Source organism: Myotis yumanensis, unplaced genomic scaffold (assembly GCF_028538775.1).
Source record: "Myotis yumanensis isolate MYYU_CA2020_CCGP unplaced genomic scaffold, mMyoYum1.0.hap1 SCAF_20, whole genome shotgun sequence".
Classification (NCBI taxonomy): domain Eukaryota; kingdom Metazoa; phylum Chordata; class Mammalia; order Chiroptera; family Vespertilionidae; genus Myotis; species Myotis yumanensis.
The window spans coordinates 7,097,849-7,119,716 of NW_027223771.1; the positions used below are offsets into that span (position 1 = coordinate 7,097,849).

General features: G+C 54.2%; 1 protein-coding gene across 5 annotated transcripts in view; it reads right to left on the minus strand.

Annotated features, from left to right (window-relative positions):
• NTRK3 (neurotrophic receptor tyrosine kinase 3) overlaps positions 1-21,868 on the minus strand; it is a 215,084-nt gene that overhangs the window by 94,869 nt on the left and 98,347 nt on the right. For all 5 annotated transcript variants that reach the window (XR_011469144.1, XM_070400435.1, XM_070400434.1 and 2 more), the window contains exon 13: positions 1,751-1,939. Coding sequence is in view for 4 of the 5 variants with exons in the window: in XM_070400435.1 (XP_070256536.1) it covers positions 1,751-1,939 (189 nt within the window). In the remaining variant the exon portion in view is untranslated. The remainder of the gene's footprint in view (positions 1-1,750; positions 1,940-21,868) is intronic.

Here is a 21,868-nt window from a genome sequence, read left to right on the forward strand (position 1 = left end):
CCCGCCACACAAACCCAGCTGAGACCAAATAAACCTTCTTGTGTGTCCCACACGCAGAGTCTAAGTGCTGGCTATGTTCCTAAGAGCAAGAAGCCGGGGTGCCTCACGGAGCGAATAGGGGTGGTAGGTAAGACTCCTGCGTTAGGAAAGCTTCGTTCAGGCGTGCGTCAGCGCTGTTGACCCTGAGGGCAATGTTAGTGACGCAACAGTACCTGTTAAATAAGAAGTCTTCGAGCGGAAGCATGCACGAAGCAGGCTGGGTCCTGACCAGCCGAGGACTCGGCTGTGGCCAGGGGCTGGCAGGAACCTGACCCCGCATTTCCTCGAGGAGCAATGGCTCCGCGGGCCTAATGCAGTGTTCACGGGGACTTTATAGAACATAACTACTGCGAATAATTAGAATCAAGTACAGCCTCAACACAGCAACGCCTGCAATGCCATTCTAGAAAACGCACCGACGTCAACGAGACCCGGGGCCGGCCAGGGCGAACCTGATCTGAGGCAAGAGAGCAGCAGTGCCCTGTGCACTGAGCACCCCACTCTGCATCTGGATCACGGGTCCTTCCCCTGCCCGGAACCCAGGTCCTTCCTCTAACCACGCTGACAGGGGCTCCGACAAACCCCGATGCTGCGGGGGGCGGGGGGCGGGGGGAAAATGATAGCCCGTCCTGACTCAAGCCCAGTCCTCCCACCGGTGATGCTAGCACTGAAGTCAGAAGAGCAGAAGCAGAGCCCGACGGGGAAGCCAAGTGCCCGCTGCTGTAAGATGGACGGGGAGCAGCGACAGCTCTGGGAGCTACGAAGAATGGGGCCCAATGCAGACAGCTTGGCTGGAGGAGCGAGACCAGGCAGCCCCTCCCAGGCCGGGCCTAGCACCAGGTGAGATTGACAGCCAACGGCAGAAGCTTGGGGGCAGAGCAGGGGAGCCCACAGCCCGGCAGAACCTCGGTCTTCCTGTCCTACCAGGAGGCCTTCCCCTAGCCCATCTCTGTCCCTTCCGGCTCTGAGGCAGCCTCCAGGGCCTCTGTGCTCCCTTGGGAAGTGGCTGACATTGGGGGGCAGGAGCGCGGGAGGGGGGGGTGCACTGCAGTGGCTGGGTGGACGGAACCGGGGGACCCGGCCAGGGGAACGGCTGCTGGCTGAACGGCCAAGCCAGAGGCCCCGAGAGTGGGAGAGGCTCCAGCAGAAATACAGAGTAAGGAGCTGGGACCAACAGAGGGGAGAGGCCAGGATGGAGCAGGGGTCTGAGCCCTGACCTGAGTGAGACCCTGCAGGGGCGTAGGGACATGGGGGTCCTAGCGCCGTGGCCATGGGACCCTCAGGGAGTGCGCACTGAGGGCACTGGAGGGGCAGCTGCCAAGATGTCCCCATTCAAATGGTGCTCGGCGCCCTTCACTCCTTCCCATGGAGGCTGGGGTGGCAGGTCTGCCCACCTCAGGGGCTGAAGGCAGGGCAGAGTCGGGGCACAGGACAGGTCTACGGAGAAGCCCGGCCCATCTGCACCCGCTGCCTCACTGGGAGCACTTTCCTGTGGGGCTGGGTCCTGCCTCCGGCTGCTCCCGGGACTCTGCCCCTGGCGTCCTCCAGCCCAGGCTACTCTTCAGGTTTTGAGACAAACAGGGAGGGTCTCTTAGAGAGGGGGAGGTGAGGAGGTAGCAGGTCACCCCAGAAGGTTCCAGAACTCCTGCCTCATGGCCTATCGCCACACCCCCCCTCCCCAGAAGGGACAGCACTGTACCCCAGTACTCACATGTGTCGGGGTTGTGGCAGTTGTGCCCCTGACGGAAGTACTGGGGGTTCTCGATGACCGGGATGCGGGTCATGCCGATGACCACCGTGTCGGGCCCGGCGTCCAGCGACGAGGGCGTGGTGATGCCGTGGTTGATGTGGTGCAGCGGGCTGGCCGAGTCCTCCTCCCCGCTGATGACAGCCACGGGACCTGCAGGCGGAGAGACCAGGGCTGGTGACGCCAGCGGCCAGGGCCCGGCCTTGCCCACACGCCCTCTCACTATTTTTGCTCCCATGTTTGCCAAAGGCGCAAAACCCACGGGAAGGACATCCCCAGATGCCTGGACTCTGCAGTCAGAGGACCAAACTCTACTTCTCCTTCATGAGAGAAACATCCGCCACATCGCACCAGAGAAATAAACGAGTGACCCGAAACGACTACAACGTAAATTATGTTCACTTCCCCCAAACCCAAATTAGTTTGAAATAATACGTTTCTCTGCTTATGTAGCAACAGTAGGATTAAAAAAAAAAAAAGACCTAGCAGCAGTTTGCACGCTGCCCCTTCTCCGTTTAGGAACTTGAAGAACTGCCTGGCCGGGTCCCACCCCAAAGGGTCTGAGTCCAGGGGTCTGGGCTGTAGCCAGGTGTCCGGATTAAAGGCTCTCCTGCGAGTGCCCTGCACACCTGAGATCTAGGACCTCGGTGAGGGCCTTGGGGGCTGACCGCCCCTGCCGTGTGGCCCCCCCGGTGCCTAAGGAGGAGGACAACTTGCATTGGGCCCTGCCACCCACGGTGCCCAGCCCGTGGGGAGACAGGCCCGGTGTGAGCCTGGGTCTAGTCGGAACCAGCCTGCACGGGTGACAGTAATTAGGCTCCATCACCATTACCCACAGGCCCCTGGGCGCCTGTCCCGCTCTCGCAGGATGCACACTCCCTGATGGCTTCAGAGAACACCGCGTGCGGCTCCATCACCCCACGCCGCCGTTTTCTGACCCCAGGAGACTCCCAGGAGGTAAGGCTGTTTACAAACACGGGTTGACAAAGACATGGAATGCGGGGCTCAGTCATGGCGGGGTGGAGCCACGATTCTGTCTGCTGGTGCGACTGTCCCATTCATACAAATAAAAGCCCCGTAAAGTGAATTAGCCGCGACTCTGCGGCTTCGTGCCACCGGCGTGTTCAATGGCTGCTTTGCAAGACACATGGTCCCAAGACAAAGCGCCTGCTGGGATGCGGTTTGGCGGCTCGAACAGTATTTCCGCTGCAGAGCCCATTACATCGCCCTCAAGGTGATGAGGGAAGACTCCGCATCAAGCGCGAGGTGAGGCGCCAATGAGGCAGAACTAAATGGGAGACCGCGACATGCACACGGGGACCCAGAATCCACCACCACCGCCCCCCTCCCGGCACAGGCAGGCTGATTCCAAGCCCTGACAAACGCCTGACCGGGAAGGTGGCCCTAAGCCAGCCGTGGGCAAACTACGGCCCGCGGGCCCGGCCCGTTTGAAATGAATAAAACTAAAAAAAAAAAAAAAAGACCGTACCCTTTTATGTAATGATGTTTACTTTGAATTTATATTGGTTCACACAAACACTCCATCCATGCTTTTGTTCCGGCCCTCGGGTCCAGTTATGAACCCATTGTGGCCCTCGAGTCAAAAAGTTTGCCCACCCCTGCCCTAAGCAGTGGCCCACACAGTCGTGGTAATCGCTCTCCTTGCACAGAGAGGCCCGTTCCTGCAAACACCTTGTAAACTTTCTGGAAAACGTCACAGTGACTTCCAGTTGAACACAGACAGCTGAGCACCCGTCTTTACCTTCCCTCTTCAATCTGAAGAAATTAAGCAAATATTTGTGCACAAACAGAAGGAAGAGGAGAGACAGGAGGAAATAAGATACTTCAATGGCGTTTTGGAAGATAAGAAATCGAAGGAGAAAGCTTGCCAGAGAGGAGGGAGCTGCTGAAGACTGGGCCAGCGGGACTGCCCGGGGAATGGATACAGGAAGCCAGACCTGCCGTGGAAGCCCAGTGTCTGAAGGGATAGGGTGCCCAGAAGTCCGGGGCGAGGCTCAGGCTGCCACAAGTCTCCCAGGCCATCACCTCGTCCCATCCCACCAGAGCCAGCAGTTCAGTCCCACAGAAATTGAACCTGAACGGTTCAGAGGACGGGTGGGGTACAGCATGAAGCTGCACCCCTTCTTCTTGCTTCTGGAACAACAGAAACCAGGAATAACACTGCCCGCCCACCCACCCACCCACGCCCATCTCGCCTCACACCGCCCCCGGCAGGAGGTTAGAGAACCCTGTCTGGAGAAACAATGCCTCAAAAAAGATAGCGAGTTATCGACATTTAAGGGGGTCTCACAATGAAATCAAGCTTATTTTTTAAAATATATTTTCATTGATTTCAGAGAGGATGGGAAAGGGAGAGAGAGAAACATCAATGATTAGAGAGAATGATGGATCAGCTGCCTCCTGCAAGTCTCCCACTGGGGATCAAGCCCACAACCCAGGCATGTGCCTGGACTGGGAATCAAACAGGTTCATAGGTCGATGCTCAACCACTGAGCCACATTGGGCCTTAGTGGAGCCGGAGAGTTGACAAGCCCCATCCGTGCGCACAAACCAAGATCTCATTCACTTTCTGGTGCCCGATGCCTAAGTCTGAATAAACAGCTCAGGACCAGCAGACACGGCAGCAGAGCGTCGGCATGGCAGAAACTGGGGCCCTGGAGGGAACAGGCAGTGCAGGCAGCAGAAGGCTTTCCACAACATCACTAACATCCTCAGGGAGGTAAATAAAGGCACTGCCCCAGAAGACAAGATGACACTGAAAACGTGAACAATTAGAGTGTAAGAAAGAGTCTTTGGGCCCGGCCGGTGTGGCTCAGTGGCTGAGCATCGACCTATGAGCCAGGAGGTCACGGTTTGATTCCTGGTCAGGCAGGGCACATGCCCGGGTTGTGGGCTTGATCCCCAGTAAGGTCATGCAGGAGGCAGCCAATCTATGACTCTCTCTCATCATTGATGTTTCTATCTCCTTTTCCCTTCCTCTCTGAAATCAATAAAGAAAATTTTTTTTAAAAAGAAAGAAAGAGTCCTTGGAATGTATGGTCATCAAACTTTGAAAGTCAAAGAAGAGTAGGAGATAAAGTCTAGGAAATGTTCCGAAAAGCCAAACAAAAAGGAAAGAGATGGTAAATAGGAAAGAAAAGATAAGAAAATTGAAGTCTCTATTCAGAGATCCGACATCTGATTGAAAGAGAGAGAGAAGGAGACAGAGAAAAGAGGAAAAGGAGAAAAAAGTCATTAAAAATTTGAAAATGGGGAGAGGAGTGTGTGAGTCACCTCATTAGACTCACCGGATGGATGACAGATGATTCAGCGTTTCCTCCTACCAGGCTGCTGACCGTTCTGCTCGATTCAACTAAACACACGTCACTAAACCACTGCCCATCAGCCCGCCCTCATGCCCAGGCCCCTACCCTCACCTCTGCTCTTCCATAACCACAGGCTTTAATATAAAGGTCAACAAAGCATACCCAGCCCCAATCCCCTCAAAGGATGGGCCAGGAGACCCTGCAGCCGGCTCCACCTGCCTGTGGCAGAGCCCCCACCAGGGCTGTGCTGGGCCCAGCAGGGCACTGAACACCCTGGACACCAGCATTGACATCCCCTCTCAGGCCCATCAATTGTAATAAATGTACCATCGGGGGGAGGGGTGTTGGTAATGGGGGAGGCTGTTTATATGTGGGGACAGGGCATATATGGGAGCTCTCTGTACCTCCCACTCAATATTGCCGGGACCCTAAAACTGCTCTAAAAAGCAAAACCTATAAGAAATTTACGGGGTATAAAGGCAGCATCCCCACCTACCAGACAACACATTTCCAAATGCCCTTGAGGTGACAGAGCTGCCCAGGTGGAGAGCCATGGGGCGGCTCCAGCGTCCACCCTGGGACCAAGTCCCCTTTCCCCTCTGGCCAGGTCAGGTCAGCTGCCTCCGGGGAAAGAAAACCCAGAGACCGGCAGCTCCTCGGGGAGAGGAAGCAAGTCTCCTCTCACTTTAATAAGCGCAGAGAAGAACGTGCTAAGGTATGAAGAAGGGACAGTAATAAAGGGAGAGCCCCCAGGGGAGTTCTTCTACTTTCCTGATGCCGCGGGGGCTGGGGCGGCGCAGGAGGAGTCAGGCTCGCTGTGCGCTGAGCGCTGGGCACACAGGCTGTCTAGGGCTGTGATGGGCCTCTCCGCGGTCACTACCCGTCACCAATCACACACTTACTTTGTTAGGCAGCACTAAGGAACAGAAAGAAAGAGAAACAGGCTACAGCCCTCCTGGTGGCGTCAAGCTTCTGTGAGAGACCCCTGAGGGAAGACAGGGCCGCTCGCTCGGACACATCACATGACTCTCTTCCCACACTGGTGCCTTTCTGCCTCTCTCAGACCGCTGGTCTAGTTCTTCCAACCAGACCACAATAAAACCACTGGCTAATTAGAGGAATTTATATATATATATTTTTTTAATTGACTTCAGAGAGGCAGGGAGAGGGAGAGAGAGAAACATCCATGATGAGAGAGAATCATGGATCAGCTGCCTCCTGCACACCCCCTCCTGGGGATCGAGCCCGCAACCTGGGCCTGTGCCCTGCCCGGGAATCGAACACTCAAACACTGAGCCACACCGGCCGGGCTAGAGGAACCTTGATGGCCCCCAACAGGTGTCTTGTCTGGCAGGATGGTCCAAGCTGAATTTTCAGCGTCTTTCTTTCCCTCCCTGCTCCTTCTAGGGGGAAATATAAGGGAGCAGAGCCGGGAATGGCTCAGACTTTCCTAAGTGGGACTCAGTTTCCCCAGAAAGCAAAGGTCTCTGGTGAGAACACTAGATGGAACTGCACTGCAATAGCGGGCAGACCCCCACGCCCCCCGCAGCCCCCCGCAGAGGAGCTGGGGGGCTGCACGCTGCTATGGGGGCTGTAGGGACCCCGGCAGAAGCCTCTGCTGACTCAGGGTCCCTGCAAAAGACGAGGAGGGAAGGGGCGCCCCGCACACAATGAAGGCGGGAAAAGCAGTGGCCTCCTGGGGATGCTGAGCACAGGGACACGCAGGCCCCTTTCAGACCAGGGGAGAGCCTCCCTGCAATCATTTCCCCAGTGTCTTCCTTTTGGTTTTCAGGAGGTTCCTCAAACAATAAAAAATGCAGCTATCATGTGACCCATCGATCCCACTTCTGAGAATATGTCTGAAGGAAACAACACTATGTCAAAGAGACAGCTGTGCCCCTACGAACTCCTATGGTCCATAGCACCGCTGGTTACAATGCCCAAGACAAGGAAGCAGCCCGTGTCCACTGACAGGAGAGTAGAGAAGTTGTGATCATTCGTGAGCGCAGACACATGGGATATTATTCGGCCACAAGAAGGAGGAATCCTGCCATTTGGGAAAGCGTGGGTGGACCCTGAGGACACTGTGCTAAATGAAAGAAGTCCGACAGAGAAAAGACAAATACTGGATGATCCCACTTACATGTGGAATCTTAAGAAAGAAAAAGAAGAGGAAAAACAAGCTCATAGATACAGACAACAGAATGTTGGTTGCCAGGGGTGGGGGAGGGGCAAAATGGGTGAATGGGGTCGAAAGGTACCAGCTTCCAGTTACAAAATAAGCAAGTCCTGGGGATGTAATGTACAGCATGGTGACTGTCGTTAACACTGTATTGCATATCTGAAAGTTGCTAAGAGAATAAATCTCAGAAGTTCTCATCCAAAAAATAAAATCTGTAACCATGTGATGTGATAAACGTTAACTAGACTTATTGTGGTGATCATTTTGTAATATATACAAACATCGAGTCATTATGTTACACACCTGAAACTAGTATATGTCAATTACATATCATTTTTTTTTTTAAATCTAGTGTGTGATCTGCCGTATTCTCATTTTCCTGCCTTGGCAATTGAGGAAGCATGAGGCAGCCCCCAGTTCACCTCAGTCCCCAAGTGAGGGTGATAGAGCCGAGGTCTCCAGCCAACACCTGGTGCACATGTGGCACAGGTAAGCTCCGTTGTTTGAAGTCACTGAGATTGGCAGGGGCACTGTTTGTTACCACAGCATATCCTAGCTCATGCTGACTAACACAGGAATGTGGCCATCTCACACGTGACACTGGTACTGTAATCCTTTCCTTCAGGCGGTATGCATGTTCCACAGCACCTCCAACAAATCTCTGCCTTAGTGCCTTATGCACAGGATACGAGGGCTCATCATCCTCAAGGATGTGATTCATCTGAAAATGCCTCCTTCCCAACTCTCTGTCCCAAAGTTGAGCTCTGATCGAATCTAGTTCCACACGGAGCCTCTGCTGCTGAAAAAGAACCCCCTCCACCCCCCGCATCTGACTTAGGAAGTGAAGAAAAACAACCCAGAATGAGGCTTTGTAATGTGTCAGAATGAAACAAACAAGCCAACCTTCGAATTTAGAAAATGATTTTTTTTTAAACCTCACGCTTTTCCTACTGAAAAAGTCAAATACTGGCGTGTCCCTGGTGGGCGAGAGCGTGGCATCAACAGACTGGGAGCAGGAACTCATAAACCAGAAACGAGTGAGAGCAAAGCACAACACACACACACAATTAAAACCCAGCCGTGCTCAGAGAGGGATCCCGCTCACCGTCTCATACAAGGAGCCGAGTCCTCACCAGCAAACGGAAGAAAATTAATTTCTTAATTTTTATTGGCACACGTGGGACAGGGGCCAAGGGAGCATGGGCTGTGCCCAAGCGCACACCTGGGGACCAGGCACCAGCCCCCCGCGCCTGGGCCCTCCCCTCTCTGCCCGCTCTGGCTCCCAGCCAGACGTCGCCACTCTGATGGCCAGGGCGCGCCGGGTCCTACGGGCTGCCCAGCAAGGCATGCCCTCCTCACTTCTCTGCTTCTCTCCCTGAATCATTTCCCAAAAGAGGAGCTTTATTCTCTGGCTCCAATTCCCTCCCAGCCTCTTACAGGAACCGAAGGCATTGCTCATGCCTCGTAGCGTTCATCGCTCCGAGGTATCGCCTGGTGATTGAAAATCGTGCTGCTGATCGACCGGCCCGAGAGCACATTTAAGGAAGGAGGAGGCAGGATGGGCGCTCAGAACACAGGCTTCCCTGATCTCAGTTCATCATGGCGACAACCCGGGGGGACACCCTGTTATTCCAGGAATGCAGCTGAGGAAATGGAAGCCGCAGGTTCTCCCGTCTGCCCAAGGTCACAGCTAATAAACGCAGGCAGGCCCACATCTGTCTGGCCTGGGAGTCTGGGCTCATTACCCGGCACACACTGCCTGGCCCTCCAGCGCTGCTTTGCTGATATCAGACAGCCATGGTCCCCCCGCTGCCATCTGTCCTGCCCGGGACCCGTGTGAGGGAACCGGCCTCACACCAGGCTGTAGCTGGAAGGGCAGCTCCTCTGAAGGAGTGCAGAGGCCGGAAGACGTCAGGCAGCAGGGCCGGGGAAGGCAGAAACATGCAGCCTGAGGGAAGGCAAACGTCACCAGGTTTTCCCAGAGACGCTTTTCACGGACAGTATGGAGCATCCCAGGCATAACCAGCAGCGGGTGACTGCCTTCCAATGCCTGACTGTCCCGCTGGCGAGAAAGCCTGACAACCAGCGGCTTCTTCCAGTTCATCAGAGAGGGTTACCTCGCTCCCACACCCTAGAGCCTGAGGGGGTCCCACCCAGCTCACCCTGGGTTTGACAGAGATACCGTCACCTTACATCACACACAAAAGATAACTCTTCCTTTATTAGATGCTCCCTGTGAAGGTAGGAGGCCTCCTGGGAGCCTTGAGGAGGGAGGGCGGTGAGAGGTACAGACCACGGAGCCTTTAGAATGAAGGAATCTCATGACCGGATGCACTGAAACCCACAACGCCAGCAAAGGAGACTCCTCAGGTCTGTATGGCACTTCATGGCTCACAAGGCGCTTTCCCATCCAGCAACTCAATCACCATAGCAACCCACTAAGACACTCAGGGTAGGGCCTACACTTCCCATTTCACAGGTGAGGAAACTGAGGCTCCGAGTTGTGAAAGTGACTCTCGCACAGTCAGGGGCAGCTGTGACTTGAACTCAGCTCACACCAAATGCACGTCCTCTAGAAACGTGGTGGCCATGAATCTCAAGTCTGCATCTGGGAGGAAGACGCAACGAGGCGTCTCTGGGCGCTGGAAGGACTCCCCACCAAGTGGACCTTCATGGCAGCTGCTGGGAGATGTCACGAGTTTGGGGTTCCCAGGGACTGTAGCACTAAGCCCATCCCAGGACCTAACATTTCAGTTCCCTCTTCATGCCACTCCTCCCACAGCGGCCGCTCCCACCCACCCACGTGTTCTCCAAACACTGCCTTGTATGCCAGGCCCCAGGGAAGAAGGGGAAGGAAAAACACATGGGCCATGCAGAGGCCCCCAGGTCTACAGCAGGGACACGGCAAACCTATAGAGGTGCCACACGTGATGAGGACCACGTCCTGGGGTGCCCAGGGCAGCAGAGAGGCACGCGGGAGCCCCTGAGCCAGGGCAGGAGAGGAACGCAGCCCAGAGAGGGACCCCCAGCCTGGCGAACGCCTTTAGCCCCTCACCCTGCATCTCTGCAAACTGGCCTTGCTCCATCCCCCAGGGCTCGCCTTCCCTCTTGCCCCAAAGATCCTCTCTGCTTCCCTGGTGGCTTCCGCCTCCCTCCGGGACACCTTGAACTCTGGCTGCTGCCTCTCCTCCCCACGCAGGCAGGTGGGCGGCTGTTGGACAGCGCCTATTACTCTCTGGGCGCGCTCGTCCCGTCCACAGACAGGCCGTAAAAGTGATGGACGCGTTTCATTGGAACAGTGCTGCGGCAGGATCTGTGCAGGGGGCAGAGGTCGAATGACTTGCAGGGAGCGAGGCATAAATACAACAGCAAATCAATCGGAGTAACACCGGATCCGCTTGGCGCTCCCTCCCTTGCACGGCTCCTGCTCCTGTATGCTCACCCGCTCCAGCCCCGGGTAGGGGCTCCGCTGGCCAGGCCAGCACTGGGGGTGCCATGCTCTCGTTAGCACACAGAGCAAAGCAGTGAGGTGGTGTGCGTACCTCCCACCAGACCCTCAAAAATGTGCCCAGATCCCATGTGTGCTCACACAGATGTGCTCCTAGGGCAGAATGGATACAAACTCACACATAAAGTAGAACCAGTTAATAACTGCTCATTAAACAGACTGAAGGAGACTTACTGGTCTGTGTTGCTTATAATTTCACCCCTTCTCCTTCCTCACCAGACAACCTATGTCCATAGGTTACCTATAGAATAGACTTAAGTGTAATGTATGAAGGATATTGAACACTCAGACCAAATACCCCAAAAAAGTGTGGTGAGGTGGATGTGGGCTGGGGAAATTCCAGCACGAGTGAGTCAGCCCTTTGCTTTTCTAAAGATAGGCACGGGGCCAAACTGGTACAAAGAAAAAAAATCCCAAAGATCTAATCATCCAATCTGAAAACACACAATCTTCCTGCAATCACTTCTAAGGTGTTATTCTTAGACTGACCTTCAGATCCGGCCGTATTATTAAACCTATCAATTCATTAAAAAAAAAAATCCCTCTCACTTTCCAAAGTAAGAGGTTTTGACCCCGTCATCAAAAGCCTGTTTCCGCATGCATCCATTAACCTGAAGGAGGTCTGGGTCATGAATTAAAACCTGCCAAAGAGAGAGTGTCTCCTCGCTCGGTTCAGGTATATTTGGTTCCGCATTGAGAGGAGGGTGGCCACGCAGCCTTTGCCTGTACCTGTTACCCAGCATAATTACTCATAGCGCATCCTTTGGTTCGGATGGTGAAGGACAGTCGCCCTAGGGGAAGGTAGCTCTGGCCTTCTTTGTGGGAGTGCTGGGGGGATCTGGGAAAGACAGTCCTGGGTATAACCGGTTGCTGTTTCGGACTCCAGACACTAGGGGGCATTATCACAGATGAGGAGGTGAACCACTCTAGCCAACATGGCTCTCTCCTCATTTTCCCAACGCCCTCCGAAGCAGTCTTGGAAAGGGCGTGGTGTAACCTTCAGAATGTCCAGAGAGGACATGTCCTTGGGCAGTCGATAGATATCACTTGATGATGACGGAACCATTGATTGCTCATCCCTTCTCCCTCCCCCTTCCTCGGGGTCCAGGTCAATCAATCTCAGGCCATCCCCATCTACTTGGAAGGCTTAACTGCCATGAAGCTAAACCACTTGTCCTCTGGCTCCAATCTCTAAGAGAAATTAGTGCCAATGGAAGTGTCAGTATCAATTTCATAATGTTATTGGATGAAGGCAAGGCTGGGCCAAGTCCCATATTCCTGACGGGCTATCAAAGTGATGAGGATTATGGGTAAGGAGATAGACAGCTCTGACAGCAGAGGCAACGACTCAAGATCAATTAGACTGACAAGACTATCTCTGAGCCCCATCGCTTAATGCTGACACTGGTGTGCTCCCCCCAGAGCCTGGAACTCTGGATGCGGAGTTTGCCTGGTGTCTCCAGGGGTAACTGGAGAGCCTGGAGGCCTGAGGAGCAGCCCTTGGCTTCCCCTTCTCCCTGGAGGCTCTGAACAAAGAGTTCTGATAAAAGAGAAGAATTTTGCTCTGTGATGGGAAGAATGAACACCGACCCCCTTTCTCCTTCCCCTCTTTCCTGCCTTCTAAAGAAAATGTCAAGAGAAAATGTGAGCTGTGTATTTAAATGTAATTCTGTTGCAGTGTCGAGGGAAGGCTTGGGATTATTAAAATGGAAATCAAGATCCTGTAAAAGTCAAGCCAGCGTCGCAGGAGAGAAGATTTGTCACGGAACGCGAGAGCAATAGACGGAAGCCGCAAGGGTCCCGAGTTCTAATCCAGGCCCCTACCCCCGCCTCTCTGAGAACACAATTCTTTGGGGCTTGGAATGCCTCAGGTTAAGTCAACCATAACCTGCTGCCGCCCTGACGCGCAGTGAGGGAATGAAAAGCCAACAGAGCCGAGGGCCACAGAGGGGCCGGGGATTGCCTGAGACCCGGCAAGGTGTGTCACAGTGGACTTCCTTCCGTGCTCGATGACAGATGCAGAGGATGCAGTGGGGGGAGGGGGGCTGGGGAGGACACACAAGGAGTGCGGAAGTGAGGCTCGCACCGCTTCTGTAGTTCTCTCGTCTATTCCACATCCTCTAGCTCAACAGTGTCTTTGCCTTCGTTCTCATGACTTTATGTTCCCAGGGCAACAGGCATAATTTTGAGCCCATGAGGTTACGGCTATTTTAAGTGAGTTTGCTGTCCTGCTTTTTAATTGCTTAACAATACTGCTTGTTAGCATTCTAGGAAAAACGCCTCGGTGTTTCGTAACGGAATTTAAAATCCGTCCTACTTTAAAGTGTTCCTCTCAGGTTCTGTGTGTGTTTATGGGGGTTAGCAAACACCGGTATTAATTAGCTGATCTTGACATTGACCTGAGCAGTTAGGCAAGCAAGATGCTCTATGGAAGAGATGGGTGTGTAGCAGGCTAACATCTACCAGGGCCAAGAGGCTGCCGGTGGTATTATCTGGAGCTGCTGACTTCCCACATACACGCAGAACCTTGGCCTAATATGCAAATGTGCAAACCCCGGGTTCCTCCCGAGGTGCCTGCAAGCAGCAGGCTCCTTAAAGGCACAGCATTTAAGATCATTCACCAGGTGGAATAAAAAAAAGGTTGGGGAAGAGAAACTTGAAGTGTGAGAAGTTCCTGCCAATCAGAGGTGGTTTGAGTCCATGACTGAGCCTGCCTGGAACTGCTGGAGGAGGAGAAAGCTAGAGGAGAGCCCCGCACAGCGAGCAGGATTTGTCAAGGTTGGCTTTAAAGGAGCCTCGGTATCATTCCCGTCTTGGCCTGGATTCCCAGAGGGTCTATCTGTGGAAGGTCTTCACGTGTGTCTTTTCTAAGTTTTGCTGGGTAGACTGGTGATGCACACGACATATATGTGTAAGCGTGCGCACACACACGAACCAGATCTTATCTATGGAGGACCCCTGGTACTCCAGCGGCTTGGTCATGTTTTCCTGCATTTTCTCATTTAGTCAAGCTACTGCTGGATGACTACTATGGCCAAGAACTGTCCCAAGCAATTTATAAATATTGCTTCATTTAACCCTTATAAGCTTGCAATGATTACCTCCAGTTCATAGACAAGGGAACTGGAACCGCACAACTATTTCATTAACGTATCCCCAGTCCCTCAGCAAATAATTCAAATGCAAGACATTCTATGTTGCCCTGGCCAGCGGTTAGAGCATCAGCCCGAGGACTGAAGGGTCTGGGGTCTGATTCCTGGTCAAGGGCACATACCTCGGTTGAGGGTTCGCACCCTGCCCCTGGTTGGGGCATGTGCAGGAGGCAACTAGTCGATGTGTCTCTCTCACGTCAATGTTTCTCTCTCCCACTCTCTCTCTTTCTCTCTCTCTCTTCCTTCACCCTCCCTCCCTTTCACTCTCTCTAAAAATCAATGGAAAATATATCCTCAGGTAAAGATAAAAAAAAAAAAGACATTTTGTGTCAAGGCTGGTACTTTCCCTATAGCATACTGGCTGCCATCAGTGATTTTAAGAAAACCTACAAAGCAATACAAAGAGAGAGAGCATGCGTGACATTGTCCTTGGATCTGTTGCTGAATTTCCACCAGGCTCACTCTCTCACTTTACTTACGTGTGCCCTGATTCATAACCTGTGCCATCGAGACGTGACACTCAAAGCTGGCCATTACCCACCCGCCACAACTCCCACTATTAATTGAGAAAAAATACTTGTTTTGTTATTCCCCAAATACACGATCTACACTTCTATCCCGTCCCATCTGCTCTTCCCAGGAGATTTAAATTTAAAAACGTCCGGAAAATACCTGGCACACGCCCGGCACGCAGCAGGGTCGACATAAACGCTGGGTATTATTAACAGGCCTATTAAGTGTGGACGTGTATGAATGCCGTGTCGGGCAGAAATGCTGTGATTAACGAAACTGCTGGCAACTAGGATTTCAGGCCCCTTGGCAGCGTGCCCGCACTCGCTTCCCTGAGATCCGGCTCGGCTAAAAGGCGCTGATTGTGTGATTTGGCACCACGGGAAGTCAACGGAAGGGAGGTTGGCCCCCTTCTGTGCCCAGGTAGATGGGATGTGCCCTGCTGTGTGTCAGAGGGGAAATGAGGCTGAGGACGGATGGAGTGGGAGGACCACGCCCCCCGCCCCCTGGCTGATGGAGCACCAGGCCTGTGAACGCCGAGGCCCTTCTAGGCAAGAAGAAGGAAGAATAATAAAACCTGCCTCCTTTGTCTGTACTGCCAGTTACAGTCAGTCGATCCAAATATATATATAGAATGCCTGTAGTGAGCAAAGTATTAAATAACTGCAACCGTCACCATTTGTTGAGAACTTAATATCAGCCACGCATGGCGCTCTATGGATCCTCCTGCCCCAGCTCACAGCCTCTTTCTCCGTGAATTCTGGTCTGAGTGCCCTGTTTACCTCCCCGCCCCCCCCCCCCCAGCTGGAAGGGACCCCTCCCCTTCCTTGGCATCCAGCTCTACCCCCAGCACAGCACACCTTGCCCTGCAGCTGGTCACGGGTGTTAGGTCTGTGCAGAGCAGGGACATGTTCAAGTTCACGTCCATGTCCTGCGAAAGGAGCAGTGACTGGGAGGCAGGGGATAGGCTTAGAATGGATGGGCGAATGGGTGGGTGGATGGATGAGACTGCGAGAGGATGGCACCTCTTATTTCAGTTCTGCAGTGTCTGCGAAGGACTTGGGAGCGGACACCACGGTGGCAGCCCCAGGCCTCCAGCCAGATGACTCCGGGGTCAGCAGGACACACCGGACTGCCCACCAGTGCCACTGTGTTCAGGGATCCTGCTCTCTCCATGTATCCCCAGGACAATCCGGAGGTGGGTTCTATGAATATCCCCACTTTGCAGATGGGGAAACTGAGACTCAGGGAGACGCACTTCCTCGCCCAACACTGAGCAGGTGAGAACAAACAGAGCGAGGGCCTCAGTGCCCGCACACGCCCTGTGCTGTACGAAGCCCTGAGGTGGCAGAGGATGAGGTGGGAGGTCCAGGCTGGGGCGCCTCCTGGGAGCTTGGGTTCTGGTGATGAATGCAAATCCCAGGCCCACGGAGGAGCCCCAGGGCGCAGACGTCTGCAGACCAGCTCAGAGCTTCTTGCCAACAGTCCCTTCAGCCCGTCCGCCCGCCTCTCTATGGGGAAGCGATTAGAGAAGATCTGCACCACCCCTAGCATTAAAGCGGGAGGAGCAGGCGGATGGGACCCGTGGCGTCTTGGTGGCCGCGTCCGGCCAAGGCCGCTGGTGAGTCAGCGGAGTCCGGGGAGGGGAAGTACGTCCCCCTTTCTGGACTGGGCTCAAGCCCGTATTCTAATAACTCGATTTTATGAGAACAACCGGCATATTTCCTGGAAGTGGGAGATGTATTAAACCAGTGACCCTCAGACACACCACCACCATCATCATCCCAACTGTCAACATCACGGTGTCTCCGGAGCTGCACAGCCTCCCAGATGCCAGGCACTGTCACACTCACGGCTCATTTGCTTCCTTCTCTCAATTACCCTCTGACACAGATAAAAGCAGGTAAGCGTCCCGCCCTTCCCACCTGGGACCAAACCAAGACCCACTGAAACGCCTACGATGGCTCAATCAACCAGCCAGCGTGAGAGCCGGGTTCCAGCTCAGCCCTCCTGCAATCCATGCAGCATGTACCCAGGACGGGGGGCGGGGCATTAAACGGGGCGGCCACAGCGTCTGTTAAAGTCAAAGCCAACATTCTCCCCTCCGAGCAGCTGGACAGACTTGGAGTTCAGGCTGCCTTGATAAGGAAGAGAGGGCAGGGTTTAAAGGGGCCTCACATCTTATCTCCCCCGGCGCCACCGAAATGAACCAGCCGAACTGCCAGAAGTCTGCAGCTGGCAAAGAGAAGCGGCAGAAAGGTGCTGGATGTGGGTTAGGGCAAGGCTGGCGGTCAAACTGGGGAGAGAGCAGGCAGATGGGGGGGGGGGGGGGGGGCGAGAGAGAGTGGCAGGCCCCTGGGTTCTATTGGTGAATATTTCCTCGAGCTCTCAGCCGAGCAAATCAGCTAAGACAGGTGGAGAGGCCGGTACCCACAAGCTCTGCTCATAGACATGTATTTTTAATGCGGAACCTCGATCAGATGGCAGAGAGCTGGAGAAAGATGTGTATAAAATAGAAGTAGAGCAGAATGTATGTCTTTTTATAGGCAATGATTCCTACAGAGTGATAGCTCTTAAATATTAATAATAAGTAAATTTTTAGGGCATAGAGCTGGAGATGAAGGGTGATGATAAAATTTGCTTTTTTTTTTTTTTTTTTTTTTTTTTTTTAGCTCGTGGTCCAAATTTGGGAGAATAAATACAGTCCTACCTAGAGCTGGCAATACTTACATAGTTTATCATCTGCCCTGGGGCCTTGGCTCACTTAGGAACAAGTACGCTGCCTCAACTCGACACAGATCATAATTTGGAGGTGGGAAGAGACTTATTCCAAGAATTAAAATAACCTCACACCAATTTCAAATACGACAGAGGCGGCATTCTCACAGAAATGTGCAGTGCCCTGGTCTTCCACAGAACCTCAGCCCGCTTCCGGGTTAGAAACCCTCTAGCTAGGAGGGTGGATGGCAAGGCCCTCTGCCTCTCTCCTGGTGTCTTCTCCCCGCGATGCCCCAACAGAGGGCACAGAGCAGCCCATCCTCTTCCTGCGGGATCGGGAGCAGAAAGAAAAGTGTCCCATGCCCGGCCGGCGTGGCTCGGTGGTTGAGTGTGGACCTAGGAACCAGGAGGTCACGGTTTGAGTCCCAGTCCGGGCACACGCCTGGGTTGTGGGCTTCATCTCGGTCTCCCTCTCCCTTCCTCTGAAATCAATAAAAACGTGTTTATTTTTTAAGGTGTCCTGACCCAGGGCAGTTATCCAGTTCCCTGCCAGTCCTGGAAGGTACAAACACACACAGGGAGCTCCTGGTGCGGGCAAATACAGCTCAGGAGCGGCCTGGGAGGCGGGCGGCCTCCAGCACGGAGCTCTGTGCTTAGGGCCGAGAGGTGCTCACTGATGCCCACCCCCAGCCAGCCGTGCGGTGTCCACACCCAGCAGCAGGACAGCTCTGAGCAATCCCGCCTTTCCCAAGCCCCCTCCAAACTATGCCCAAGGCCTTTCTGGAGAGGAGAGCTGACCTCTTCGATCTTATTCTTCCTCTGCCTCCGATGAGGTCCAGGGAGAAGCCTGCTGCCAGCCTGGGGCTGACACATGACGCAGTGACTCGCCTGCCCGGGGAGAGGAAGGGCCAGGGACGAGCCGCCGAGCAGACGCTCAGACCCCAGAAACCACGGTGACAGAGTGCGCTCCCTGCGTAAGACCTCCACGCTCTCCAGCCCCTCCCGCTCCCTGGCAGGTGGAAGGTGAGAGCAGATGGAGGGACCGCAGCCCGGCCTCGGTCTGACGGGGTCAGGAGCAGGCTGGGTTGGGCAGAGGGGAGAGCCTGGGTGTCCTGCACAGCAGTTCAGCACAAGGATCTGACATCAGATGGATTTTGGGGTCCAGTCCCAGCTCCCCAGATCCTAGCTGGGCAGCCTTGGAAAAATGAATGACCTTCTCTCTCCGTTTCTTCATCTATGCGTGGTAACAATACGGCAGCTGCAGCCACAGAGGTGTTACCAGCGTTACATGAGTTCGTACGGGAAGAGCATTTGGCATGTGTTAGTTTATTAGCATAAGTGAAGCTGAATATCTTCCGAGGTCAGTGAGAAGCTCAGGTCACACCAGGAGCCTCTCTCCCTTCCCGTAAGGCTTCCGGCCCTGCCCAAGGCAACGCTAGCCCCTCCCCCTGCACCTCGGCCCAGCCTGGGGATCACTCCCGGGAAAAGCACCTGCCAATTCAGACACAACAGCCTCCAGCAGCCATGCCTCCCCCCACCTCGCAGGACCACGTGCCGGAAAGGGAGGTGGGTCACTTTCAGGAGCGCGAGTCAAGAGCCACGTGTCAGAGTTGCAAATCGCGATGGCATCACATGGGAGGGTCTAGTGGTCAGTGCAGTGCCCCCTTCATTCCCTGGGGGGACAGCAGGGCAATGTGCACATGGCCTCCTCCCAACGACCCGGACGTCACCACGAGCAGCAGCCAACTGCTGGCCCAGGAGAGACACAGCGAGCCCACCGAGGTGTGCAGCCCGTCGCTACCCCCCACGCACAGCCGCCGTCGGAGCCCTGTCGGAGCCGGAAAAGATAAAATATTCCAGCAGCAATGGGTCAGGGGGCAGCGGAGGGGCCTGAGCCACTCCAGGAATTTAACGAGCGCCGGATACCGGCAGCATAAATAAGCCTTTAATAAATTAGAGAGCTATTCATTTAAGCGGACTCTGCCGTCCCTTCGATGCCGGTTAATCTGTAATTCAGATGGATCGGGGAAGCTCTGCTGGGAGATGGGAGTCCAGAATACAGAATGATTTTGTCCCCCGAGAGCTGGCGTTCACTTGGCATGCAACACGCATGCCCGGTGTGTTCACCGCGTTGTCACTCTATCGCCTATAAGCCCTGAGCTGCAGACACAACCCGGGGGCAAATGCACACTGTCCCGGACCCACAGCAGCACTGCCCACGCGTGTCCCACCCTGCAGACACCTCACCCATTCCACTCTGCGCAGCACCAACCACTCGAGCGTGCGCCTGGGCCAGCCTCCTAAGGGCCTCCACCAACAGGCAGGTGAACAGGCCAGCAGGGGCTTGCACCCATTGTCCGGGACCCCCAGCATGTCTGCAGAGAGCTGCCTTCACCTAGAACCCTTGCCTGTCAGAAGCTGAATGGTGTCCCCTTCAAAGACATGGAAGTCCCAACCCTCAGCGCCTCAGGATGTGATGCGTTTGGACATTTAAAGAGGTACTGAGGCCAACACGGGCCGTGAGAGTGGGCCCGAAGCCCGTAAGAGGAGATCAGGACACACACACTCACCAACCTGCATGTGGTGGAGGGCAGAGCTGTGAGGCCATGAGAGGAAGTTCACTCTAGGCCAGTGGATCTCAACCTTCTGGCCCTTTAAATACAGTTCCTCATGTTGTGACCCCCAACCATAAAATTATTTTCGTGGCTACGTCATCACTGTCATGTTGCTACTGTGATGAATCGTCATGTAAATATCTGATATGCAGGATGGTCTTAGGCGACCCCTGTGAAGGGGTCGTTCGACCGCCAAAGGGGTCGCGACCCACAGGTTGAGAACAACTGCTCTAGGCAGAGGAAACCGCACGTGCAAAGTCCCCAAGGAAAAGCATGCTCAGGGGGCCAGGAGGAGCATGGAGGGCAGGGGGTCGGGTGGGAAGTGACGGGAGGGAAGAGCAGAGGGCCTCAGCCAGACCTGAGGACTGAGGGGGAGAGAGTGCACCTGCTCCACAGGGGATGGGAAGCCATGGGCTTGAGCACCAGGGAATGGCACGGTCTCCCTATTCTCTACACAGGCCACCCCAGCTGCCCTGTGCACCTGACCGTGGCTGGGGGTGACGGGGTGGGGAGCAGGAGCAAGGAGCCCCTGCAAATGCTATCTCAACAGTCTGAGGAAGAAAGACAGACGCAAACCCAAGTGTCCAAAGTTACTTTTGCTAAATGATATTTGCCTTCCGCTGCTGATATCATCCTCACATTTTAAAAAATATATAACTTTCTATTGATTTCAGAGAGGAAGAGAGAGATAGAAACATCAATGATGAGTGAGAATCACTAATCAGCTGCCTCCTGCACACCCCACACTGGGGATCGAGCCTGCAACCTGGGCATGTGCCCTGACCAGGAATCAAACTGTGACCTCCTGGTTCATGGATCGATGCACCACCACACAGCCACACAGGCCTGGCCAGCCTCACATTTATTATCAATATATTCCAGAACTTCAAAGTGGGTTATTTTTACACCTGGGTATCAGACAAGGGGTTGCAATGCTTCCCTTCCCGTTTCTTTTCTTTTCTTTTCTTTTCTTTTAATGTAAAATGAGCTTCATTAGGAGAAAAAAAGGGAGTTGTTTTTCATTTGCTCACCCAGTTCAATTTTTTATGTACCTTTATTGATTTTTATGTTGAAATACTTCTTTTAGTCTTTCAAAAGCAGACCCCTTGTTTAGCGGCTTTCAAACCTGGCATCAGGTAATCACTTGCCTGTCAAGAAAGTGAGCGTCCCTCTCCCTGCTACTAATAAAAAAATCGATAAGTCTTTAGAGATGCCTTTAAGAAAGATTAAATAAATGAATAAGTTTAACTTTTGCCTGATGGGTTCTAGCCGTAGTAAAATAGCACGATCAAGCTGGAATGCTTAATAGTCTCACTGGGCTCCGAGAACAGAGTCCGACCGAGGCTTCCCCAACGCTCACTGACTGACCCCTGACTGGCCCCCCCGTGGTCAAAGGGGACACAGGATGCTCATGCTCCCCTCCCCACGATGTAGGGAGGGTCAGCCTGCGGCTGCTGAGAGCATCGTGAATGCCCTGCATTCAATGCCCACAACAGGTCAGAACAAGTTGGTATCAAGAGAAGTGGCCAGGCCCGCCCGGCGTGGCTCAGGGGTTGAGCATGAACCTATGAACCACAAGGTCATGGTTCGATTCCCGGTCAGGGCACAGGCCCGGTTTGCAGGCTTAATCCCCAATGTGGAGCGTGCAGGAGGCAGCCGATCAGTGATTCTCTCTCATCATGGATGTTTCTCTCTCTCTCCCTGTCCCTTCCTCTCTGAAATCAATATAAATATATATATTTTAAAAGGAGAGAAGTGGCCAGGAATATGGGGCTGCTGCCCAAACCCACGGGGGCACGCCTGGTTGGAGAAGACAGGGCCCTTGACTCTCACTCCCCTCCGCCTCCCCCGCCCCGCGGGGCCAGAGCCCACAGGCCAGTCCTTCGCACTTCCTGCTTCTTCAGCGGGTGCCTGGCAGGGGGGTGGATCCAGGCCAGCATGGACGTCAGACAGGCTGGGCCGGGTCCAGGGCTCCGAGGCCCCACGGGCAGACCTGTTCCTTGGCGTTGGCTGGGATGCAGCAGAGCGCGATGGGGACGGCGGCCTCTCTGACACACTCAGAGCTGGTGCA